The sequence below is a fragment of the Mercenaria mercenaria genome, chromosome 2, assembly GCF_021730395.1.
Source record: "Mercenaria mercenaria strain notata chromosome 2, MADL_Memer_1, whole genome shotgun sequence".
In the NCBI taxonomy this organism is placed as follows: Eukaryota; Metazoa; Mollusca; class Bivalvia; order Venerida; family Veneridae; genus Mercenaria; species Mercenaria mercenaria.
In genome coordinates this window covers 98,436,663-98,464,629 of record NC_069362.1, presented here as the reverse complement: position 1 = coordinate 98,464,629, position 27,967 = coordinate 98,436,663, and the positions used below count along the sequence as shown (strand labels likewise).

Here is a 27,967-nt window from a genome sequence, read left to right as displayed (position 1 = left end):
AGCAAACAGGACTAAAGTAATAATTTAAGTGAAAGCACTTTTGTTTATTCTTTTTTACAGTTTTTACATCACATTTATCTTTCTAACCAGTAAGATATATATTCAACAAAGATAGAGAAAATCAAGAAATACCTGAAACAATGATGCTGGCTCATAAAATTACAAGGATTTTTTTCTTCTCATGTTTATTTTAAATATTATAGAATTACGTTTTTTTGTATTCCTTGCATTAAAAACAAATTTTCCAAGACTAAATAGCTTTTCGTTCTAAAGTGCTATGTTAAACATTTAGCCAAGTTGAACCTATTTTTAGTGGTTTTATTTTTTTAGAGAACATTAAAAGATGCGTTTTAGTAACACAACATAGTTATAAAACTAAAAAATTGCTTTACATATAACAGTTCTTACCAGGGTTGTAATTATATGAGCCAAGTAGAACTATTCAATAACATCCTATACATGTGTATATATTCAGAACAACATTCATTTTGACTTCCCTATCTATTTGTAAAAAAAAAAAATCCCTCTTAATTAGGTAAAAAAATACTATTTGTCCAAAAGAAACACTTAACATTTCACTTGTCTAAACAAATAGGCAAAATCAGAGTTAATTTGTTTTCAGTTTTAATAAACTGACCAGTCCAAATTTATGGGAATATTTCCGATATTGAGAAAAAAGACTGTACTTATTATACTGGACTCTGTGTTTAAAAAGTTTACAAGAATACTGTTTATTTTAATTAGAATCAATTTTATCGAAAATACATGTACATTTTTTGAAAATTGGAACACCTATGAAGCTACATATTCATCCATAACTGAAATCAAATCTAATTGGCTACAAAAAACTTTACAACTGTTTTTTCTAGAACTAGTATCACCTTCTCAAAATGCAACTTAATTAACAAAGGTTGCATCATATATACCTCAAAAAAGAGCAAGGACTCAAATATTCCTCCCCACTCATAAACCCCTATAATGCATTCACAATGTTGTTCTGTTTTGTTCCTTTTAGAATCTAAACAAAAGCTGTCAGGACAGCAATGCTTGACTATTCAACAGCCTTGTCAATTGAATTATGAAACCTGTGCAATGTAAGTCAGTTCTTCACAGTGAATAAGTGCGAGAAGTTTCAATCAATTCCCATTAGTGGTTACCGAGATACCAGCTTACATACAAAACTTAACCAAATTGGGACGCTGATGCTGACACAAACGCATGGGCGAGTCCAACAGCTCTTAACTACTCTTTAGAATAGTCGAGCTAAAAATATGTTTAAAAGGAGTGAATATGACTTCTTATATTATAAAATCTCTACTAGAGATCAACTTCAGCCAGCTTATCTTAAAACTTTACTATTTTCATTCAGTTAAATGGTGTACAGTATCATTAAATTTTAGAACATTTACAAAGAATCAACAAAAATGTCTCAAATTACAAATGCAAGTAAATAAAAAATTCATCATTACTGTAAGTTAAGATTCATTTTCAACAGACTTTGTAAATATAAAGTTTAGATAAAATAATATATATTACCTTGAAGAATCAGATATAATAGCTTTTCAACAGATAAAGAGACAAAAAGACAGCCTCTGTAATGTTAAAAATCTGTTTTTCTTGTTTTCTAAATACATACAAGAAAGTAGAATCAAATGTATAGTTCGAACTTATATTGCCTTAAACAAGACATTTCAACATGCATAAAATGTTTGCGATCTATAATGACTTACAGCTACATTTCAAATAAAGCATTATTTCTAACAATAAATGAGAAATGCGTTTTCAATGATACATACATAAACATGTTTTAATACAAATAACAAAATACTGAAAGACTTGTGGTATTTGTAGACAGTGGTATCCCTCTTCTTCTTCCCGTGGGAATGAAACTCCTTCCCACAACAAATCCGAGCAGGAAAATTGTGAAAAGGAGTTTCAATTCTTTGAAGGATGTCGATGGCAGGAGCCGTCTTCGGATTCTCTTGGTTGAAGGTCGTCGTCAAATCTTGTAGGCCATGAACGTAAACCTGCGTAGGAAAGCTAGACTCGGCAGCAAATTATTTCTGAAATGAAAGCAACTGCAAGGACTGCCAAAACTCGGCATGATGGGACAGAAACAGGGCCAGAAACATGATGGTGTTTTCACCTATTCCCTTGGTTTTCATCTTGCATCAATTTCTTTGAAGATCCCATTGTCTTCACAGCTACTGGTAATACTTTTTTGACGCAATATTTTCATAACTTAATTTCTGTCTATATCAACTCTTCATTAATCTTAAGCAAGTCCATCTTGCATTAAAAAAGGCAATCTTCTAACACTGTAATATTATTTGAGAATACAAGTCCTTTTTATCCCAATTCGTGTATTCGATGGATTTCTTATATAGGCTGTAGAATACTCGACGAGCATTTAAAAAGCTTGTGGCATTACTTAACCCTTCAATGAAAGCTGGAAGGAGCTTGAAACTTCATCTTCATCACCAACCCAAGAGCTTTGTATTCCAATGACCCATTTATTCTGTGACTCCGCAATGGCATATAGCTTGGTATAACTTCTAGCAATTACAGAACAATTACAAACCTATTACCTATTTCTACAGAAACCTGAAGCAAACGATTCCTGAACCTTTTTCCTACTTTGACAAAAACACGAAGCAAACGATTCTCTTCAGACCTCTTCTTTCCGAGATACGCATTACCTTCATTAACATTTATTGTCTTTTGGTGAAACTTTCTAGTGTCTACAGACTTCAAAAAGAAACTTACACTGGAAAATCTTTAATGGTGAAGTAACTTCTTCAGGTTTTTAATTCTCAACGTGGTAATATCGCGACTATGACATTTTTCTTAAGATAAACGATACTGGCTTTAACGATTTTTTTTCTTTCATCTGTCCATTGTAATAAGCAAATATAGCACTGTCTCTTATAATTAGATGACTTACTGATGTACTAAAATGTCTGATATTGAATTTTCCTAAATTTCTATTATATTGGGCATTTTTCTGTCATGGCCTGAAAACAGCTGAACATCTTGAAGCGACCCAACACCAACCATCTAGACAAAATTTATAGTCAAATAATTTTCCTTTTTTTTTTTATAGCTAAATGATGACAACAGTAGAATTTTTCCAGCTCTTGTACCATCTCTTTTACAACCAACTGGCAGACCCTTCATCTCCTATAGCAATTTTGACTTACTGACCTAAAACTTGTGACTCTTCCATGGATTTTGATACAATGGGAATTGGGCTCGCTGTCGCCTTGGGAGACTTATTTGAACTTGACCATCTCGCTTCCGGACTAGACTCGTGTAACTTCCGCCTCTGGAGCAAGACTTCCATTTCTTATACCAAACTTAATAACAGGGCCAGCCTAAACCGCATCATCCTTGCCTTACACCAGATATGACTCGGATGGTATTAAACATTTTTCTTACTCCCCCAGAAAACAGGATGCTACCATGCATTAACAACAGGCATACTAGCTTTACAGTCAATTTTACTTTCATCCGCGGATAACGTGACATTCATCTCTTTGAGGAACTCCATACATTCCGAGTGATCAGAGAAGCCAATTTCCGGTGCAATGAATTCAACCGGCAAAGTTGGGCGATATCTTTATGAATAGGAATAGGTGAAGCATGTGCATGGGGGTCAACAAACAGCCGATGAAAAAGAAGAGAGAAAACAAAACATGTTAGCATTCATTGTAACAATACAACACAAAACAAAATAGTACAATACTGAATGATTAAACATTACCTGTAATACATGTATCTTAAATTCAACTTTATCAAACAGCTCTATACTTACCAACTGCTTAATTTGAAGATACTTACCAAGTTTTAATAAAAAATACTTATTATTATTAAATATCTTATTCAATTCATGAAACTACTAAAGTATTACTCACCCATTTACAAACAAAATATTTTAACGAAGAAGGAACAATAAAATTTGATTCTAAAAACAATAGATTATGCTTTCAAAATCTTTTAATATGCAAATTAATGAAACAACACAAGTTTCTGAAAGAAATGATTTAAGCCTATGGTGCTGTGACTTTTCCTAGAGTACAAATTTTAAAAGTACTATTAATACTTATGATAGAAATAAGTAGTTCTAGAATAGGAACGAAAGTAGTTCGCAGAATGAAACTTTTAAATTTCCACAAAAAGCAAAGACATCTTAAGCCAATCAACTCTAGGAAAAGACCTAGTACCGGCTCATTAATATACGCAAACAGCATCTGTAAAGTTTAAAATTTCATCGCCGATTTTTTGTTGCTTTTTTTTGTTGGCGCCACTAAAATTCGCCAATTGAAGAATCTTAGCGCCAGAATTAATTTTTTGTCGCATTTGGCGCCATTGGCGACCGACAGAGGGGACCCTGTAAACTGGAACAACTGCAAAAATAAAGACAAATTCTATTATTTATTTTAATAATCCTGCCAAGGCATCGCAGCTCTGCATCTGAAAAGTAAATCCCCAACATAAATTTTCTATAACATCTATGATTTACCCAGATATTTGATACATACGCTTTAACAGCAGCCTTGAGAGCTGACTTTCTAACACGCCCTACAAACTTGTCCATTAGATATCCAGCCATTTTTGGGGCATTCAGATATAGCTGGAAAAACTTATGGTAGTTACTTAAAGCCCAGGCAGATCTTACATGAAGGGCGTGCTTAATACACTCATCGTTTCTATCATCCTTACTGAGATCCGTTAATGCCATATTTATATCTGAAAATCTGTGTCAAGGACAAACAATATATAAACCAATGTTATTATATCTGGGTATCATTTCTAGCAGCTGTCTGCCTGTCATCATTATACTGTAACTTCAGTCAATCATCATGGAGAATCATATGCCGAATAAATGTTAGACTTGAACCTTATTTTCATGAGCGAAACCCATGCACTCTCCCTATTTAAGCAAACCTGACAGACTTGGAATAATTTATAAAACAGCCTTTCAGGACAACTGGCTGTGTTCACTGAGGTCCTTACTAAAGCATTTAACTGAAATCTTTCACAAACAAGAACAAAAACATGCTGACAAAGGCCTTTAGTCAACTACTCTTTTCCTCTATTAATTACTACTAGGAACAGAAACAGTGCAATGCCAAACTGCAATTCAACATCGAGACTCTGAACATGTATCTTTTAAATACTCAATGTGACTAAAACAAGACAGGTTAATAATTCTATTAATAACAGAATTCTGTCGGTTATTTTTCATGAACCCCAGGAAATTTATGTCATGCAACACCAAAGATCATATTATGCTGCCAAGAAAAGGATACCAGCTAAATTGCTTGTGAAGATGTAATAAAGTATTCTATATGCAGTAAATTCTTGTCTGTTACCACGAAGGCCTTCTTTATACAAGTTCTTCAGTTGTGATTGACACTGATTGTATTCCTCATGGTCCCCCTGTATAATGTTAATAATATATTTGGTTTAATACAATTCTAAATTTAAATCAAATTAAGGGAATTTCACCAACACATTTAGCTTTGTACCAGATACTACTAAGTAACTATTTATTTCAAGTAATGAGAAATATGACTGGTAAAAGACACTCATCAGCAGAACATGGATGTGTTAGATCTTGTCTATCGAGTTCAAAGCCAAATCAATGCAATTTAAGGTCAAAAGGTGACTTTCCAGCTTTTGGTGGAGGAAGACCCCCCCCCCCCACCAAGTGCCCCTTTTGGGCATTATTTCTGTCAAGGACAGGCACCTGGGTAGAACCTTTTCAGTTGAAAGAATTCTACACTCTTGAACCTAAGCAGTGACGGTCAGCACAGAAGTTAAGGTGTTTTCACAAATTTTAAGGTGTGACATAGTCAATGCAAAACGCCTTTTCTCAATTCTTGACTCTTTGGAAGATTCCATTTTGGAAACAATGACAGAATGGTATACAGTCATGAACAATTACTGATTTATACGTATTGACATGAGTAAGTCATGAACAAGTCTCTCTACCTTACTAGTATTCCTAAGCTTTGTGACACTATCATTGAACAGGAAGACAATGTTTGTTTTCAGGAAATACTTTTTTGGGCTCATAATCCACATTTGAATGTATATTTACACAGATACCTTATCTAGTGTGCTGGAATGGCAAGTTATTCAAATTCAATGACCTTAATCATATTGCCAAAGAGGCGCCCTTAGATATGACATAATTTATCAACTATCCTTAAAAAGAAATCAAACGTTATCCTTTTGGATCTTAAAAGAAACCAAGCATTAATTATTTAGATTACTTCCTCTCTGAAGCATTTATACTGGATTAGTATAGTATATACTCTGGAACTGCTAGATTACCTTTTCCATTGCTATTCTAGCATGGGTTTCATATACCTCCACTGTGAATTCATCTCGTATACCCTGCACCTGTAATCAAATAGAACAATTATATTCTATTGGCAGTCTATAACAATATTAAACCATTTAATTTTCTTGTAATGGACTGAACCTCTTCTTGACTTAAACTTACACTCAACAATACTTGACAACTTCCCACATCTAACATTTTCGACTTGAGAACTACCTCTCTTATTTCAATTTACGGTCTAATCACAACAAAGAACTTCCTTTGACACAGCAGAACTTCATAGAAGAATATAATTATAATACAGTCATATATAAGTGTTTACTTTTTATAATAGAACATATTCTTAGAAGTTTAATTAATATAGATTTCATGAGTTAAACTCACAAAATAATTACATACCGTGAGATCTTGTCTGATTGTTTTCATCTGTTCACAAGCGTAACGGTAATCCATTTTAGTGGACCAGTCATTCTTCACCATTGCCAATGACTTACGTAATACTTCTTTAGGACGGATTTTGCTGGCATCAGGAGGCTATTAATACATGAAATCTAATTACAGTCTAACCTGTCTTAAGCAGCCAGCCAAGAAAAGCAGACAATTTGGCCGCTTAAGCCAAGTGACCGCTGATCGGAGGTGCAGCCAGTATATGTATTTTTCAGACTTCTGACCATTTTAGCCTTTAGGCCCATTTCTTTATGGGTTTTCCATTATTATTTTACCAGGATACAATGACGTGCATTTGCCTTCGCAATACGAGTGGTCTTCTTAGCAATCTAAAACCTCCGGCGTGGTTTTACTACAAAAATTGTTACAGACAATTTTCCAACTTCAAAACAAGTTTGTTTACAATTTTTGCCATTTTGGTAAGGGAAGCTACTCTCCGCGCTTATTGAGTACGCGAAATCTAAGACTGCTGTTACGTTCCGTAAAAGATAGAGTGGTTTATATTTTTTTTTTCAAACACAATTAATTTCATATGAATTTAATAGTATTATGATGACAGAAGTATAAAAAAATCACAAATATTATGCTACTAATTAGTTATCGAGTATTATCTTTAACCGAGGTCAAACTGTGAACAACAAAATTGACACGAGGTGGCACGCTAATTGCCGATAATTACTGGCCATTTGATCATAACAAAAGGGATTACACCTTTGGTTATCAGTTTTAATTGAGAAGCTCATGTCATTTTGTCGTTCTTGTGGTGAAGTCACGCGAAACTTAGCATTATTGCCTAAAAATAATTGGTTTTGGAAGAAAAATGGCCGCTGAAAGGGGTCAAATACGGTGGTCGGGAGGCAATTTCGGTGGCCGCTGGCCGCGGACGGCAGGTGGCCGCTGAATAAATTGATAAAATAGAGGAAAATCCGTCGGGGGCGTCATAAAATGGCCGCTGAACGGAGGTGACCGCTGATCTGAGGTGACCGTTGGTACAGGTTAGTCTGTAAATCATATATAATGTAATATACAAAAATATTTATATCCTTCATTAGTTTCCTGGTCACTATTTCTAAATCCTCAAAAATTCCACACAAATTTTATTTAACAGGACACTTTAAATGATAAAATGACTCCATATATAATATATACAATCAAACATCCCTAGTCATCATGAGAACAAGAGCTGTCTCCATAGGATGACATATGCCCCCGATGGCACTTTGAATGAGTAGTTATGGCCGATGTTAGAGTTTAGGACCTTTGACCTACGGAGCTGGGTCTTGCGCGCGACACGTTGTCTTACTGTGCCACACATCCATGCGTAGTTATTTTAAAATCCATGCATGAATGACAAAGATATGGACCAGACACGCCCATCAATGCACTATCATGAAAAATGACCTTTAACGTCTAAGTGTGACCTTGACCTTTGAGCTACGGATCTGGGTCTTGCGCGCGACACGTCGTCTTACTGTGGTACACATTCATGCCAAGTTATTTGAAAATCCATCCATGGTTGACAAAGATATGGACCGGACACGCCCATCAATGCACTATCCTTTAATGTCTAAGTGTGACCTTGATCTTTGAGCTACGGACCTGGGTCTTGCGCGCGACACGTCGTCTTACTGTGGTACACATTCATGCCAAGTTATTTGAAAATCCATCCATCGATGACAAAGATATGGACCGGACACGCCCATCAATGCACTATCCTTTAATGTCTAAAGTGTGACCTTGACCTTTGAGCTACGGACCTGGGTCTTGCGCGCGACACGTCGTCTTACTGTGGTACACATTCATGCCAAGTTATTTGAAAATCCATCCATCGATGACAAAGATATGGACCGGACACGCCCATCAATGCACTGTCCTTTAATGTCTAAGTGTGACCTTGACCTTTGAGCTACGGACCTGGGTCTTGCGCGCGACACGTCGTCTTACTGTGGTACACATTCATGCCAAGTTTTTTGAAAATCCATCCATCGATGACAAAGATATGGACCGGACACGAAAATTGCGGACAGACTGACAGACTGACAGACCGACAGACTGACAGACAGACAGACGGTTCAAAAACTATATGCCTCCCTTCGGGGGCATAAAAACACTAAAATATATCTTCCCTTTGTGGAAACATAATGCCAATGACAAATCTCACAACATTTTGCCAATAATAATGCATCTCAAATAACTTTTCTATAGTGTATCAACTGACCATCAGTTTTTCTCATAAAACAAACAAAAATAAAACAGGCTCTAAGCACACTTGGGATAAAATAACTTTTAGGTGACAGACTGGGATACATACCCCTGACATTCTCAAATACTGTTTTTCAAGATCTTGACATGTTCCTGTAATATGGTAACTACTCCAGTCCATGTTGCTATCTTCATCCGACTGTCAACAAAAACAAGACATAATTTATTTCACAGAAACAAAATCCAGAACTGTTAACAGGCCCGAAGTTAAGAATAAGTTTTAATGAGACTGAATTTAGTTTAATACTAATTTATTTTAAGTTGATTGTGAAGCAAGTTCTATAACTTGTATTAATCACTCGACACCTCATTTCTGATAGAATCCATCGCCATGAGGGTATGACAGAAGAGAAGCCAGTTTCCCTTTAAGACTGAATTTATATTGTCAAGAAGTATTTTGTAAGACCTTTGAAAGTATCAAATCTAAAACTTACAGTCCTCAATGCTCAATTATCACTGAAGCATACAACAAGTGAAATTTCACCTAATTCCTTATCCAACCATAACACAATGTCAAACTGAAAACATTTCATCAGGAAGGAATAGCTATTTACCGGTATAGATTCAAATCTAATGAACCTAATTTCCCTTTAAAAACATACTGAAAATGTGAAACTTACATCATTAGAAGCATTGATAGATGACATGGCAAAATTAAGTCTCTGTTTAGGATTAGACTTGTCTAACTGATTGCCAAATCTCTTTGCTCTCACAAGCAACTTCTCTGATGATTCCTCACTGTTCTCCAGCTTAAACTGTTGAAATCTGCAAACAAGATGTACACATCTTATACCTAAGTTAAATGGTAAATTAGCATTTAAGATTGATCAAGTCCATAAAGTGTATTATGAAATCATTTAATTTTTGTGAGGACTTATTTCTGTAGATTTGATGGTTATGTCAATCAATTATATTTAAATCCCAACCAACAAATATAGCTTCCATTCATTTCCATATCCTCTTAAGTTTAAATCTATGAATACATAATCCAGAAAACAGCAATTATGGACAAATTATAAATTTCATGTCCATGAAATTACCAGTTTTCACAGTAGATCTTAAATTCAATTTGTTATAAAACTTCAATAACAAGTGGTGCAGTGAAAACAAACAACAAAACTGCAAATTTATTACTATTTCTTGAATAACAAGGCAGTCTGAAAGACAGCTAAATCCCCCACCACTGCTATGGATAGTGAAAGGGTAAACGTTTGACCTTCAGTTGTGACCTTGACCTTGAACTGACATGGCTGACTCATGAATTCTGCACAACGTCTTGATGAGGTGATCATTTGACCCAAATTTCAAGAAAATCCTTCAAGGGGTTTAGGAGATACAGAGCTCAAACCTTAGACCTTCAGTTGTGACCTTGACCTTGAGTTGACATGGCTGACTCGTGAGTTCTTGATGAGGTGATCATTTGACCAAAGTTTGATGAAAATCCTTCAAGGGGTTTAGGAGATATAGAGCGGACACGAAAGTGTAGGAGATACATAGTGGATACAAAATGGAGGCTCAAAACCTTCGACCTTCAGCATGGTTCATACAGGACTTGGCAAAAAAAATTCAAGGACTTTTCAAGGACTTTTTATGGATTTTCAAGGACTATTTTAATCGCTTTAAATCTTAAATTACAAAACCATTTAGGCTCTTCATAAGGCATTATGACAGAAGAAAAGTTACAGAACAGTTTTATTTTCCATTTAAGCTACAATAGCATATCTTAACCTTTATGAGATCTTCAATGGGATTACCTTTTATGAGCTATATTTGCCTGTATACATACTTAGTACATGTTTCTTATAAGTCTTTCAAGCTCTCAAGACTACATTTGTAGTTTTCAATTTGTCCTCAAGGGACTTCACTTCTTGTTTTCGCGTGACATTTCAACGCACTTTCTCCCATAGTTCCGACATCAATGAGTTTATCACATACACTTATGCTTGTCTGACTTAAACGCCTTTAACCACGATGAATAATCATCCTGTGTAAGCCATTTATTGGCGAAACTACATTTATTTTTTGGGCCACTCGTTGTTGTTGGGTAAGGCTATTTTCCATAGGGCAAACGAACCACTGTGGCCATAGTCGACCTAACCCTAACCTCTAGTCAGTATATTAGAGTCATAATTTTAGTGGTGCAAAGCCTGGACTATGGCCGACAAAACTATAGAATGTAGTGTTTCCCGTTGTTGATAGTCACGCTACAATGACCTTGCGCATAATATTTTAATGTTGTGAAAATCGCTATTCCATATCTAACTTCCGTACCGAAACGGTGTTCAACTAGCGTTCCCTCCGTGGGTGTGCATGTATTTTTGTTTTACACCGTTTTTTCGCTCGTTTTGACTTATTTATTATTCATTTTTTGTATTTTTCCCCTACAATACTATGCACCCCCGTTTTTAGCAAAATTTAAGGACTTTTCTACCTTTTTTTTCAAAATTCAAGTACTTTTTCAGGGGATTTTTGAAAGAAAAAAATCAAGGACTTTTCAAGGACTTAGGATCAAATTCAAGGACTTTCAAGGACCTGTGCGAACCATGTTCAGTTGTGACCTTGACTTTGAACCAGCATGGCTGACTCATAAGTTCTGCACATCGCCTTGATGAGGTGATCGTTTGACCCAAGTCTGATGAAAATCCTTCAGGGAATTAGGAGATATAGAGCAGACACAAATTGGAAGGCTCAAACCTTTCACCCTAAGTTGTGACCTTGACCTTGAGTTGGCATGGCCGACTCATAGGTTCTGCACATCGTCTTGATGAGGTGATCATTTGACCAAAGTTTTATAAAATTCCTTCAAGGGGATTAGGAGATATAGAGCAGACATAAAATGGAAGGCTCAAACCTTTTACCTTGAGTTGTGACCTTGACCTTGAGCCAACAAGGCTGACTCATGGGTTCTGCACATCGTCTTGATGAGGTGATCATTTGACCCAAGTTTCATGAAAATCCTTCAAGGGGTTTAGGAGATATAGAGCGGACACGAAAGTGTTACGGACAGACGGAGACCATTCCTATAACCCTCCACCACTTGTGGCGAGGTATTAAGAAGTGTTCATTTAGTGACATATCCGCAGTAAAACAAGAGGGTCATGATGGTCCTAGATCCCTAACAAGCAGTATTATTCTGAAAAAGGGCCAGTGTACTCCAACAAGAGTTTTTTTTTGGTGTCAACTAAATAAATACTGATGTGAAGTTCACCTATGAAACATTAGTGTGAAATCATTTTTAATTTAGGCCAGCAGTTTCAGGAAATTTATTTTGAAATCTTTCCTATTCAATACTGTCCCAACATTTTTTTTTCAAATTTTCCTTCTGGGTACCATGGTTACTGGAATTCTGCATAGGCAACTTAGATTTGAACAAAATTGAAGGAATCTAAAAGGGAACAACCCAATAAACATTCCTGTAAAGTTTGACTGAAATTGACTCAATAGTTTTGGAGAAGATAACTGATGACAGACGACAGTCAACATCAAACAATCCTGAAAGCCCACCACGAACACTTCCTGCTCTGGTGAGCTAAAAAACTTTTCAGTGATCATCAAAGTTCAAACTGATAATACTAATCAACTGACTTTTCAGTACATGTTAGTGTGCAAAATCAAAAACTTTTGTTTCAATTTTCATTAAGTTAAATTAAACATTTTTGTACATAAATTTTCCCTACGCAAATTTCAGTGTTTTATCAGTACTTCATGAGATCAGTTATGTTGACAAATTAACTTACTTTTTTCCAGTGCCTTTAGGTGACTTATTATTTTTAATATTCTGTTGTTTTCCCTGTTTCTTCTTTCCAAAGCTGTTTTTAGTTGTATCTCCAGAACCTCGTCTTGCCTTACCAGGAGTGCCCCTGCCTCTACCTCTCTCTTCTCGACCTCTGCCACGCCCAAATTTGCCACGCCCCTTTGGATGTTCAACATTCAGGGAATAGTAGTCTCTAGATGAACGACTAGACAAAGAACTGCTTCTGCTGCGACTACGACTACGTGTCCTTGACCTCCTCCTCCTGTTCCGGCCTGGCGATGACATTCTCCTTCGTCTACGGTCTGGTGATCTTGACCTAGATCGTGACCTTGAAAATGACCTGGAATAGGATCTATGTAATACACACTAAATGAGAAAATTAATATTATTAAAGTACTTCTGCATCAATAAAATGTCCAACTATTTGTTCATGGAGAATGAATTTTCACAGTATTTTTTATCCGGTATTCTTAGCATATCTACTATATTAACTCAGCACTTGAATGTTCAATCTACTTTTAAGAAAAATATATAATGAACTAGTTAGTCGAAGAAATAATTTGTATTATTCAATGATCTAAGGATCTCTAGTGAACACCTGGATCATTCAAGAAAAAATCTGAACATTTCATTTTTGTTTGCTTGTTTTTGGGTTTAACGCTGTTTTTCAACAGTATTTCAGTCATGTAACGGCGGGCAGTTAACCTAACCAGTGTTCCTGGATTCTGTACCAGTACAAACCTGTTCTCCGCAAGTAACTGCCAACTTCCCCACATGAGGACGAATGATTTCAGACACGATGTCTTCTATCAAATCGTCATGGCGAACATACGCCCCGCCCGGGGATCGAACTCGCAACCCCGCGACCTGTAGACCAACGCTCTCCCTACTGAGCTAAGCGGGCGGGCTTCATTTTTGTACAGGAAATAATCTACTCAACAACAATGAATGTTGTCCCTAGAAACTTACCTAGAGTAAGATCTAGACCTTGACCTAGATCTTGAGAATGACCTTCTGTCTCTTGAGAAAGACCTTCGACCTCTGCCTCTCTGGTTTGGAGTGCCTCGACCACGTTGGAAGTGGCCGCGATGTCCACGCATGTTCATCTGTCGGCCATTAAATCCTCTTCCTGATCCTGTTTTGTAAATACATTTTATCAAAATTTCAATCATCCAGTACTTGATTTAATTTCATTTATTTTTTGACATAATTTCAGTAGGATATTGAGAGGAAGATCTATTTGGTGGAATAAAAACCCAGTGCCAGTATTTTGTGAGTATTAACAGAGCAAGACTGAAACCATGAATAGACACAAGCTAATCGTCTTGTGTAAATATAATATGAAACCTGGTGAAATACTAGAAACTGTAAGCATATTAGTGATTTCAGGATAGAAACAATAATACCTCTATGGGGGTGATAAAGTGCATTTACTATCGTACGTTAGAAAAGCAATGACTTTTAAAATTATGTCATGTATAACTCATTTCTGTAGTAAAGAAAATCTCCTTGATAGTGTGACAATACTGCAAACAAAGTACATTTTGTATTGCTAGTAGGATATAGTTCATTCAAACCTACAGAAAAATAACTTTGATGAAAATGCTATCTAAGTAACTATGTCCATACATTCTAATGCATTTCTGGTTTGAATTGTGTTTGCTTTGAAACCACTTTTGCAGAAAGACTTCCGAGTTTGCTTTTGTACTGTAACAGGAATAAATTTGACAGCCTGGCAAAACTTGCAGCTGATGGAAAGATGCCTTTTACGGAACAGGTAATCCAAGTCTCTACCAAAAGTGGAAGAAGTTTCAACTTGCACATACAAAGTAAACTTGATCACTTTCATGTCTATTGAAAGAAGCATACTGATTAACTTAGTCTGGTGTAATAATGTAACAGTTATGATACAGCAGTCACTCAACCAGTGTTCCACTATTCTGTTTCAATACATTTTCTTCAAAAATGGCAACTAAACTCATAAAAATCAGAGGTCTCTGCCACAGAAAACATACGTGTCAACAAGGGACTAGTGACCTCTCAATTCACTGTCTTGTGCTAAATCTTCTGAGATAACCAAGCTTGCTGGGAGGAACCTTAATATGTATACAGAAAAGCTTAAATTTCATCCCTTAAGATATATTACCTTGTGCCATTCCCATATCAGAATGTTGTCCCATTGTATTTATTGGCTGAGGATCCCATCTACTCCTTTTTGTTTTCGGCATATCTCTATCTGGCACTGCAGCATTTGTTGGTGTACTGACAAATATAATATCACAGTTAACAAAATGCCTAAACAGCTATGAGTTAACATCATAACAGAAGAAATTATTTAACAGATACTAATTCATAGTTGAAGTAGTTACGGCAGAAAAATCCATTTTAGTGTAACCAAGGACCTCATAACCATCAATAAACTGTGCTTATATACCCCCTTAGTTCACCTCTATTGTAAATTAAGGTAAACTGTGACACAAATCAGTTATGTAGTACTAACTGATCCACAAAATTAATTCAAACAAATAATTGCAATTCCTACATATTTCATTGTTTTATTTGAAACGAAATTGTATCTCTACAAACAATAAGCCAAAACCACAATTTTGTTGGCCATTAACAAAATTTTTATGTGAAAAAAAATTAAAGACTTCAAAGCACATTTTAATTTTATTGAAGACATTAAGTATAAGCATCTTCATTTTGCATTAGTTGATGACAAGGTCTAACAATATTGTACTTCCAAGATTCTTTACAGCAGGTTTTTTTCCCTTCTATAATAGGGGCTGTTAACAGAGCCCTTCCCCTCAGAAAATTTCTTTTAAATCATGCAGTTTTCCCCCAAACTTTACTTTACATCAGGTTTTTTTTATTCCCCTTTACCCAAATACCAAGCTATTCCCCCCCCCCCCCCCCAAAATCACAGGCCTGGGCCCCTTCCCCTTTAAGTAATAAAAATCCCCTGTACAGTAAATCAATTTGTTAGTTTACATGCTCGTAAACCAGGTGATAAAATTTGAAGAGATATTTGCAACAGTTAAACACCAATCCTTCAAGTGCTTGAGACATCCAGAGTATCAGGCAATCCAAATATCTAAAATATAAGGAAAATGGCTAAGGACCACATGAATTGCCCAAGCCTGTCAAAGTGCTTGGGCAACAAATGCTCGAGCAAGTGGAGTTTCACTGTTGTAGAAAAACAACAGATTTTAAATGCAGTAATTCAATGTCTTACAATGGAAGGGGTTCTATGTCCCAGTTGGTAGTGAAAGCTTTGCCAGATGTGAATGCATCAGTCAGCTTCTCCTTCAAGATAGCCTCCATTCGATCCTTGTCAGGGTCATCTCTAACACTAGAGAATGCTTTCTGTACCCAGTTCCTGCATGTAACAATGTAATATACAAACATGTCAAACTGGCCTCTTAACAAAATTAGTAACAATTTAAACTAAGTGCTGATGTGAAATACATCAGCCAGTTTCTCCTTAACAAATGTAATAACACCATACTTTATGGATTTCAAGGTTTTACTTATCCACAAAATAGATAGCAATGAGCAAATAAAATTTCTATTTCATCTGTAAAATGTGCAAGCAGTGATAGTTGTACCAATAAAAAATCTGTTGAAGCTTTAATAGGAAATTTAAAATTGACAAAACCTGGCAAAATACAAGTTTGCTAAAATAACAACAAGCCAACATGTGTAAACATGTGGTTAGTGAGCTCATACGAAGAGAAAATGCAAAGTATTTGAGTTTTTTTTTAAGGAAAATAACTAGTTCACTGCAAATATTCAATTTACTGCTTTCTTTTCAAATATTAATTGGTAATATAAAACTTTTTTTGTATTTTTCAACAATTTTAAATTATTTTTGTAAATAAATGCAACATTTACTTACTTGAGAGCAGGTGGCCATTCCCCAGCAGCTTTCTCTGCCAGCTCAGACTCTTTCTTTCTGCAATGACAATGAAATTTTTTACTACTACAGAAAAGTCAAACAGAAATATGTTGAAACCAACTGAGTGAAGAACAAATTTTTACTGACAGTTCAAAACCTGAAATTTTACAGCTTGAATGCCACCATTAAGGTTTCTGTACCTATCAAAAGTTGTCCCCCATTTAACAAGAGCTGTCCGTAAGACAGCACGCTCGACTTTTCTCAGTGCTTGACTCTGAATTAGAGCTTTGCCAGTAAAAAAAATCCAAGTTAAAAAGGGACATAACTCTGTTAAAATTCAAATCAGAGTTATGGAAATTGTGTCTCCTGGTGTGGACTTTGATAGTAAATAACTATTTTAAGTTTCAAGTCAAAAGCTTTAATAGTAACAGATATTTGACTTTATCAAACATTTTAACAAAAAATTCTAAGTTAAAAAGGGACATAATTCTGTCAAAATTCAAACCAGAGTTATGGGGATTGTTTCTCCTGGTGGAGACTTTGATGGTAAATAACTATTTTAAGTTTCAATTCAATAGCTTTGACAGTAACAGAGATATCTGACTTTATCAAAAACTTTAACCAAAATTTCTAACTTAAAAAGGGGCACAATTCTGTCAAAATTCAAATCAGAGTTATGGGAATTGTGTCTCCTGTGATAGACTTTGCTGTAAATAACTATTTTAAGTTTCAAGTCAATAGCTTTGATAGTAACAGATATCTGACTTTATCAAAAACTTTAACCAAAAATTCTAAGTTAAAAAGGGGCATAATTCTGTCAAAATTCAAACCAGAGTTATGGGGATTGTTTCTCTTGGTGTAGACTTTGATAGTTAATAAATATTTTAAGTTACAAGTCAATAGCTTTAACGGTAACAGAGATATTTGACTTTATAAAAAACTTTAACCAACGCCGACGCCGAGGCGAGTACAATAGCTCTACTTCTTCTTTCAAAAAGTCGAGCTAAAAACTACAGATGCATCTGAAGTAAAGTTAGTTTTTTCTTCAATTTCTAAGTCTACACCTATTCTTACAATTAACCTTAAGAAAGACAGCAGCGTTGTTTTACACTTAAAGCATGGGGTACAACAGATTCCTGGCAACAGATGAGCTACCTGCATAATGACCATCAGGCATTATTCTAAGTTTTCTGGAAAGACGATGTTATGTAATCACTTCCACTTAATCAAATAAGCAGAACTACCTTAAGATGCAAGTTTGAAACATTCATGAAGAGAACTTCACAACTTCACAGCAAAACAGACACAAATCACACCTAAGCAATTATTCAAATATGTTTGTTTGCCATACTATATATACACTCTTCAGACTGGATATTTCATGCTGATTTTATTGACAAAATGCATACACCTCATTTTCTTAGTTGATCAGTCTCTTTTATAAGCCAGCATAAAAGCATTGCGAAAATAATCTACAGTATTCAAGTTTGACACAGTTGTAACAATAGACTCTGCAAGCTCTTTACTCACTCTGATTGGTTGTTGGACTGTTCACCATTTGTTGGTGGTTTACTCGGAGGAGGGGACTGCATTGGTGCTTGATTTGGCATATTGTTCTGAAACCTAGGTCTAGGGCCTGTCGGACTGAAGAACCTCTGTTTGTTCTCAAAATTACTGGGTGGTCCCTGGTTGTTAAAATTTCCACCATTTTGTTGCATCTTATTTCTCTTTGGTATACTGAACCTTATTCCTCCTGTGCCCGGGTGTTGTTCTATAAATTGAAACACAACAATTATCAAAATGTGTATCTATCGCTAGTGGGTTTTTTCTTTTGTGAAAATCTTGTTAGTTTATATAACTCATTAACTGTGCACTACAGATAAAACTATATCTATTTAAATTCCTTAATGCCACTTACGACTATTACAACTTTCAGTCAGATTCTCCATTTAATATTAACCTTGAAACCTGCTTTGTGCTTATACTTCTTAATGGTATAAATATTAACAGTGATTTTAAATCTGACCATTTACAGAACTTTTATTATACAATACATCAAGTTATTATCTAAGAAGATAAAACTATCTGCAAATCCCAAATTTCATTTACTAAAAAAAAAAAAAAACACTGAAAACTAACGCATATTATTTCCCTGCTGAAATCTTGGTCGAGAGTTCATAAACCTAGGATTGAATCCTCTTGGATCTTGACCATCGGGACCTGGACGAGGTCCTTGAAACTGTGCAGGCCTTCCAAAACCTCCAGGCTAAAAACATAATAAATATACTATATACACAAATTTGAATCATCTATAGCTACTGATGTGATACTGCCATGTGGAGTTGCGATGTTTCTTCCATTTAAATCTGTTCAAATTGTGTACAATAATAGAATTGAATGCAGTACTTTCTAGATGTGTGAAAGAATCTTGATTTCCATGTCAATAACTTCCTCAGTCTTTGTTTATTTTATTCAGGGCATTTCATCCTTGTATAACAGAGGTCAATGTTCCATTTCTTCCCAATTGAAAAATTTATACTTGGGTAATGTATAAATATCTCACAAATTAGGAAATAAAAGTCAATTTCCAAGTTGGGAAGCCTACATATATTTCTGCCTCTGTTACAGGAAGAACAATATGAGGGATGAATGCGAAACAAGTGTAAACAAATTTTTATAAATAAGCACTTAGACATCTGTCGCACTCACCCCTTTGCCTAAAAATAGAAGTCCCTTACTGGAAGTGGAATTTAAATCTGTCATATTTTTTGCCATACTTTTAACAGCAACAAAAGACAAGAGCGTGCATATTCTCAATTTTACTGTCTATCTTTGTTTCAAGTATCAAGCAAAAATATCTTGTGGTTTCAAAGTTATTGCAGGATCCTACTTTTATGACTGACACCGGACAGGACACACTTTTTCACAAAATGGGATACCAGTATCACTAAATGTGAACTTCCCAATCTGAAAAGGCCAAAGCTTTATTTTCCCTATTGCCAGATGAAAGGCCATGCTTCTGTTGAGAGCTCTATAGATACTGAAAGTGAAGGCAATAATTACTTCAATAACACTTACCCACATACCAGGAGGCCCACTGTTTTGCTGCATGCCACCAAGAAATCTGATGAAAAACAAAAGAACATTTCAGTGAATGTTAGGATTTTTTTAAAACATAATGCACATGAATTCTTAGCCTTTACACTTCAATCAAAGTTCAGCAATTATCAAATTCAAGCCTGGCTTTTTATTTATTCCTACCAATCAAGTTAAAGCCCATTAATTTTAAATGCAGGAAATTTTTCTGGAGACATATGCAGCATATGTGCTATAAAAACTTGCCATTAAGAATGAAACAGATATATTCCTAAACCACTTAATAACTAAAGCTGTTATTTACACTGATGTAGGGCTTTATTTTGTCATAAAATAATTGCTGTAAGACACATACGGTGGTCTGTTTGGCATGCCTTGATTCTGTTTGAAGTTATTATATTGTTGGTAGTACATCTCCTGTGGGCTCATTTCTGGTCTTGGTGGCATCCCACCATTCATGAAGTTTCCACCACAGTTCTCAACAGGGTCTGACTGTTGATTCTGACCTTTCTTAGGAGATACCGCTTCCAGCGCCTTCCTTGCCTTCTCCCATACAGGATTGTCATAAACTGGACGATTTCCTGTCTCATTCATATCTGTAGAATTCTGCAATTTAAATAAAAACTCTGCAGTTATGATCAGACTTCAGGAAAGTCGTCGGTCCGACGGACATGACCGGAAAATTTTGATTCGCCCGTGCTTTCTTAATCCGGATGCGGTCCGACTGACCGGCATTTATCGTAACCCCAAGAACTGCACTATCTTGGACAACATATCAGAATGGCGTCACTTACATATTATGCCAGGGCAGAACATGGAAAGAAACGTAAATTAACACCCAACAATCATAGTGAAAGGAAACAAATGTATGAAAATAAGAGGGTTGACCGAACATTTAATGAGAAATGGACTAAAAATGATCACACCTGGCTTGAATATGAATTATGATGGAGAAAAGCAGCATACACGGTACAGTGACCTTTTTCTTCGGTCCGGCATATATTTTTTCGGTCCGGCAGATTTTTAGGCATTCCTGGACCAAATGTCCGGCCATTTTTTCCAACTTTCCTGAAGTCTGATGTTACAGTCAGTTAATAAACTTATCAAGATGTCATCTGCTACTCTGAATTCAGATAGCTCAATATTAAACAACAGAAAATGGCCCTTTCTAAATGCTATCATTTAATAAATTTTTTTCCACAATATTATAAGGGTTATCCCCAGGCGGGTCACACATTAAACCGGAATCCACCTAAAAACCGGAATACACTTTCTATAACCGGAATACACCTGCATTTTTTTAATTAAAGGTATTTTTGAAGGTTTTTTTATATAATTCAATCAAACCCTTCAAAAATACCTTTAACTTAAAAAATACAGGTGTATTCCGGTTATGTAGAGTGTATTCTGGTTTTTAGGTGGATTCCGGTTTAATGTGTGACCGCCCCAGGCAGGACCTTTCAACGGAGTGGTGCGCCAAAATACCTAAGCACCCAGCTATAAAATTTCAATAAACACATCTGATCACCTGTAAGTGTACCCCGCCATATGACCGAATATCCTGGCTTTAACAAAATCCTATCTATACAGGGTCCACGATTTAGGCAACGTGAGTGAAGTGGTTGCTTTTTTTCTGATGACTTCGCTCTGTTTGTACAGAAAAGTGAAAAACAAGTCACCCTAAAACTTCTCCCTATTTTCAGTGGAGGGAGAAGTCACTTCTCCCAATTTTTCTGGGCTAGCTTGAACCCTGCTATATCCTCCAGTATGACACCCACTCTGGTTTCCAAGGCAGTCTTTTTAGCTTATGGATATGGGGTCATACTGTTAAGACTACATCTCACCTCGACAGAAATAAGTGTGTTATAATATACCACTGACCATCACTTCTAGGAGTGTCTAACAGATATATCTATTTACAACATTCTGAAGCATTCCTTTAGGATCCTAGATCTATGTATTATTTATCTCCCTTTATTACTTTATTCATCCCATAAAGGACGGGGACTATACCAAATAATGCACCCATCAGGAGGGAAAAATCACATTATATTTCCAGAAGGCAGGCACGCCATCATTAATATATCGTTCAAGATTATACTAACCCAAAATGGCGGAAAACGGCAGGTATGAAAATCGCTATTTCAAGTGAAATAAGTAAGTTTACAACATCATTTATGCATTTCCTAACATATATTTTAAGTCTTTTTTTTTTCACTTTAAGGGGAAGGGGGTCGGTGCCCTTTGGAGGGGGGAAAAAACGACGTAAAACTAAGAAAAGGGGGATTTTTGTTGGTGTTGAAATAAACAAGTTTCAAGTTTATTGATAAATTCAGGGCCCATAAGAGCATGTGACACAATAGTTTTTCATGCAATAAGTTTTTCACTTCTTGATTATTTTCACAATTAGTATTTTCACTACCAAATTTTAAATTCAATTAGTTTTAAATTTCCAATCAGTCTTTCATCGCAAAAGTTAAACCTTTTAGTTTTTTTTTGTCGGAGGGAGCGTATTTTTCCAACCAGAATCAATGACCTTTGTTTCAAAGTGCGATTTCTTCATTAGATTTTTCCGTTCTTGTCACAAAATTAATCATAGAAGGAAATGCGCTGTCAGTTTGTTTTTTGCTCGTCCTCGCTTTCTTACTGCCGACTCCATATTCGCATTTTTTAGAAGGGGAGATCACTTTAGCACGCTGGCGCGTTTCGGATTTTTTAACGCTGACTTGCATTAGCAGTGTAATCATGGTAATCGTAATTAAACACACTGACAAAATATATCAGTATAAACAATGCGATCGGAAGATGGTTTCTTGTTGTTTTCGGCAATTTTAAGCGTTTTTGAACCAGCTGAAATTGAAAATCAATTCGTTTTTGAACTAACGACAGGTTTTGGAATTTTATTTGTTTTTGATGAAAATCATTTCGTTTTAACGATAAAACGATGCTTATCTGGAGCCCTGACAATGTGGCGTAGTAATACCAGATGGCAAGACAACTGTTATCAGTGATTTTTTTTGCGTATTTTTACTGCCGAATATCGGCACTTTCCCCTCGCCAAAATAGGCCATTTTTTCCCAAAAAATCGTCTAATTTTCCCCTAAAAAAGAGATGTTTTCCCCCCTTAAATTATAATATTTTATTTCCAAAATGTAACAGTATATATTCGGGCATGAGATCCGCGATATCTAACATGAAACTGGCAGAAATGACATCAAAAACGTCCTTTATAAGACCAAAATCGCATCAAGGTTACCGTCGCGAAAACATGTGACAAACAAAACATTGCCGATTTTCAAGAGAAATATGGACTACAGTCGGTTTAAATATGTTTCATTATGTCAGTTAATCATTTATGGTTATGAAAAATGACAATATCTCTCCTAGTTTTTGAAACATTGGAGATCAAAATCGCCGCGATTGTACCGAATTTCGGATGTTATCAAATTTCAAGGGAATGAAGTGAAAATTGATAAATACAATTATTACAAGTTGTATTGGTGTCTTAATTTATTTTATCACCCAAAAATTTCACGATTTTAAATCCAAAAGTGGTTTTGAAAAAATATAAACTCTTTAAACAAAATTCAGTTTAATATATAGGAAATGTACAGATTTATATCACTTAGTATGGAAATTAAACATATTTCTATTTTTCCCAATTTGGGAAATTATCGCGCTTATTTTCCCAATTCAGCGGGCACAGGCACCTTTATTTTTTCCAAAAAAAATCACTGGTTATATATATATATATAACATGTATAACCAAATAAGTTTTTCAAATGTGGAGGATAAGACATCCATTTTTAACCAGAAAATGTTGAGCATTCAATCCCCAGAAAAACTGACCCAGTGACTGGGAAACCCATGCGCCATGCGCCATAGTCACATAAAAATGAAAAATGTCTCACGAGTTTAAGCGCTGGTGCGCCCTGCGTCGCATAAAAACGCGAAAGGACGAAATTTCGAATATTTTTGAGTACGAATCTGATGTAAAGGGACGTAACTTGTGCGCGTAGTGAAAGCGCTTCCGGTATTAAGAAACGTTTGTTTTGGGAGAATATTTCTTTCTAGTCTTCGTTTTTTATGTAAGTTTTCAAGCATGACCTCCAGAAAGAGAAAATTGTTGCCCATTAAAGGTCAACAGAAGTTACCATTTAATTTTATGCAAAAGGATGTCAACAATAACGAGGCACCGAAAAATGACATTATCCGAGACCGAGCCTACCGAGGTTGATCAAGAAAAGTCTAGTCAGTCAGAGCCTGAAACAACTGCATCTACTTAAAAACACATTAGAAAAATTCAGTCTAATTGGTTTAAACTCTGGCCTTGGCTATATGAATCTGATGGTGTTTTATATTGTAAACCATGTGTTGATAACAAGAAGAAAAACAATTTTATGTCGGATATAAGCTTCAAGCTTATTTTGTAACTTTTATGTATAACTGACGTTAAATAAATATTATCTTATCTTATCTTAACTGGTTGCTCTATATATAAAACCACATCAATCATGATCAATGACGAGACATGAAGCTCCCTCTGACCATGTTAATGCAACTGAGGCACCAAAACTTGCTATTGAATTTCAGCAGGCAGTCCAGCAATCACACTCTTTAGAAGATAAAGCTGTTTTAAAGTGTATAAAAACAGTATTATGGTTAGGTGTAAGGTTCTTTGTGTTGGTTTTTTAAATGACGTACACTCAAGTCTGAAAAGTATTAAATGTTACTTTATTTGCCATTGTTTTGAAATTCATAAATGATTGAAAATAAAGCTGTGAAGCTGTCACAGTGTTAAGTTACTATCACATGTAAGAGGTACTTTAATCTGCAAAGATACTGATTCCTAGAACACAAGTTGCAACTGTCTCATAGAAATTTCCGAATGTCACATAAAATTTTCAAATGTCTCATAACTTTTTATTAAGACGAGACATTGTCCCATAGACAAAAATTCTTTCCCAGTCACTGCTGACCTACCAAAATGTACAATTAACAGACATTAGGTCCCTTCCAAGACAAGCTTACTGTCGCTGAGTGGCTGCTTTTTTATTTCTGATATTTGCAGCCGTCACAGTATAAAACAAACTGTAAAAAAAGTGAATGCATCGGATAAGTTGGACTAGTCCCTTCCCAAAGCATAAAATTAAACCCTGACCAACCAGAAGATGGAAAACTAAATCCAGCAAAATAAATAGAATGCAAGTCATTTACAGACTAACATTTCAACAGTGTGAGTATTCGCATTGTGCAAAATAAAATGTGCTTTGATGATACTGATTTAGGAAAGTGTTGTGTTTTTGGGCCATATGTCGATGTAAACAAACGCGAGGTACCATGGTGAACTGTTTTCTATATAAAAATTCACAAAATAAACTAGTGGATTATGATTTAATTGATTCGCATTTTTTTGTTTTCGGAGGGGAATTTTACGCATTGAGAAGGGGAAAAAAACATACTCTTTTGAGGGGGGAATGTGGCCGAATTACGCCGAATATTTTGGTGAAAAAAAAACGCTGTTTAAGCCTCTTAAATACTTCTATAATCCTAGCCTATCCTCCTAGGGCTGTCTAGTTATACAGAACTTCTGTAAATTATCGGAGGCTAAGATTACAGTACCATAATCCTAGCAACTGCCTTTCATGAAGGGGATGAGCTAGAGACTTGGGATGTCTCATTTCGTAGCTAAATACAAACATGAATTAGTGCTAGTCTGTGTAATTTTCTGTAGATTTTAATGGCCTGGGAAGTGAACCCATTGCTCGCAGGCTTGAATTTGCATCGAAATTATCTCGAGATTCTGGCCTTCAGTAGACATTATGCCCTTTTCTCGTTATTCCAAGCCCCTTAACCGGTATTTCAGTGCTGGTCAGTAACAGTTTTAAGTTTCAAAAGAGTTTTTGCTATAGTTTGATACTCCAACATCTAAACTTAAAAAATCCCCATGAAGAAAAATTCTAAGGATTGTTGTAAATGAATAATCCAGGCTTTCACATGATGACCCTAACCGTCTGAAACAGCCAGATTCTTTCTCGTTGAACCGAGACTTGCGATCATTTGTACTAGCTCTGAAAAAATAAGGCGTTTTTTGAAAAAGGTCTGTTTTAAAATTAAGAACAGATATATTATTGTGTTTGCGGACAAAAAAGTTTTAAAATAAGTGGTTTCTGTTTTCTGTAAGAAGGTAATATATTACCCCAGTGATTTTAGTTAAGCAAATTTTGTGCCAAAATTTTCTGTTATGTACATTTCTATTTTAATGCAAGTAATACTGTTTTCTTTTTATTTTTGTTTAACTGTCATATGATTTGCCACAACATAGATAAAATTTAGAAACAGGAAATAGCTGCAAGTGCAAATTTTCCAAAGGCTCGGATCAATGAGAAGGCTCGGAATTACGAGAAAGAGGCATATCGGGTAGGTATTTCAGTGACCTTGAACCTATTGTCAACAATGGTTTTCAAAGTGGAAAGTGTCTTTAGCTCAGTCAGGAAACAATAAATTCAGCCAAAACACTTTGCTTATTAATCTTAATAATATTCTGAATCTGGTGATGCAACTTTGCAGAAATTCTTTTTATCCAAAATAAGTTAAAAATTTAAATAATGTGGCCATTTCCAATAAGGAAGTGTCTAGCCGTCCGGTAACCGGAGGCCTAGCCTGCGTTCTAGTCGTCCGGTTACCAGACGGCTAGCAAATCCTCAAGGGATTTTCTAGTCGTCCGGTAATTGATTTCCTAATGAATAAGACATGATTTTATACAGTTTTAATGTTACTTACTTAAGATATCGATACTTATCTGCAAATAAAATTTTGTGTAAATACATATTATAAACATTTACAATAAATCACTGCATTATTCAGCCTACAAAATGGAAGTTTGCCAAACTCAATAATGGCGAGATCGACGTGACGTCACTTATTAAAATCTGTTCATCTGGAGGCTTTTATGGGAACGGAATTTTTAAATTTTAACAACTTTTTCACTGGATCTTTTAAGTACTTTCAAATTTTAGTATTCAAATATTTTTTAATGAATAACTGTTTTAAATGACATCTAATTTCAAAAGCGGCAGCGTGATGTTCAAAACCTTAAGAAAAACAGTAGTTAAGCGTTCATAATTAATCCATTTTATTTTGAAATAATTATAGTCAAAATTAATGAATGAATTGCTTTTTTAAGCTTTCCATTCTTCAAAAAATATATATAAATTTGTGTTTTAATAATTAAAGTTAAGGCCGTTAGAAAAAAACATAACTTTTTACCAAATAGCATACTATACTCTATACGGACGTTCGGCGATCCATGTTTTATCATTTCTAAAAATAGAATATCAACGGATTTGTAAACAAACACGTTGTTTTGCGTTTAATCGACTGAAAAATCAGATAAGTATTGGTATTTTAAGTAGATAACATTTAAAACTATATAAAATCATTACTTATTCATTAAGAAATCAATTACCGGACGACTAGAAAATCCCCTGAGGATTTGCTAGCCTGCGTTCTAGTCGTCCGGTTACCGGACGGCTAGACACTTCCTTCCAATAATTCCTTTTTTGTCTATATGAAAATTTCTCAGAAACTGCTAACTCTTGGAATGTTAAACCATGACATGCTCAATACCTAAAAACATAATTAGAGGAAAAATACAAGAATCAAGATATTTGTCCCTGAAGTTAATTAGTTACACCAATTTTTTATGAAAAATAGTGACCTATAAAATATAGTTGGCGAGACTTAAAGTGCTGCAGTTTTTTTGTAAAACAAATTGAATGGTAAAATACTGTATTATTATGAAAGATATAATGTTAGTGAATACATCTGCATCATTTTTGAAATGAAAAGTCTTTATCTTAGAAAGTCACTGAAATACCTATATAGGGGCCCCGACGCGCAATGACTTATTATTTTGTACGCTATTAAGACTTGTAGGGAACGTTTATTTTAAGGTACATGGGTAATCAAGGAATCATATTTCAATATAAGACATGTACCTGTAGGTCTGAAAGTACCATATGAAAGATTTTGCTTGTTTTTTCTAGTTGAAAGTATTTGTGCAATCTCACAAAATGGCTGCGTAAAATTATTCAGTCTGTACGACAATAGTCCCGAATGTTTCTTTTCTGATCGTAGTTATATTCTTAAAATGAGA

The 27,967-nt window shown here is 35.2% G+C and overlaps 1 protein-coding gene across 3 annotated transcripts; it reads right to left on the bottom strand.

Annotated features, from left to right (window-relative positions):
- Nucleotides 1-17: 17 nt before the first annotated feature.
- Nucleotides 18-27,967, bottom strand: LOC123564680 (leukocyte receptor cluster member 8 homolog). 3 transcript variants are annotated; one of them, XM_045358425.2, is made up of 17 exons: nucleotides 27,810-27,967; nucleotides 20,165-20,415; nucleotides 19,792-19,837; nucleotides 18,853-18,979; nucleotides 18,244-18,484; nucleotides 16,714-16,770; nucleotides 16,051-16,194; nucleotides 14,962-15,077; nucleotides 13,785-13,950; nucleotides 12,799-13,167; nucleotides 9,682-9,826; nucleotides 9,111-9,200; nucleotides 6,752-6,886; nucleotides 6,343-6,411; nucleotides 5,313-5,442; nucleotides 4,542-4,749; nucleotides 18-3,617 (listed from the first exon to the last, which is right to left on the bottom strand). In XM_045358425.2, the coding sequence occupies exons 1-17, from the start codon at nucleotides 27,828-27,830 to the stop codon at nucleotides 3,458-3,460; spliced, it is 2,475 nt and encodes an 824-aa protein (XP_045214360.2). In that variant the 5' UTR covers nucleotides 27,831-27,967; the 3' UTR covers nucleotides 18-3,457. The 3 variants fall into 3 exon arrangements, with proteins under 3 accessions (XP_045214360.2, XP_053393320.1, XP_053393321.1); XM_053537345.1 differs by lacking the exon at nucleotides 18-3,617 and having other exon boundaries at nucleotides 3,979-4,749; XM_053537346.1 differs by lacking the exon at nucleotides 18-3,617 and having other exon boundaries at nucleotides 3,979-4,749; nucleotides 12,799-13,155.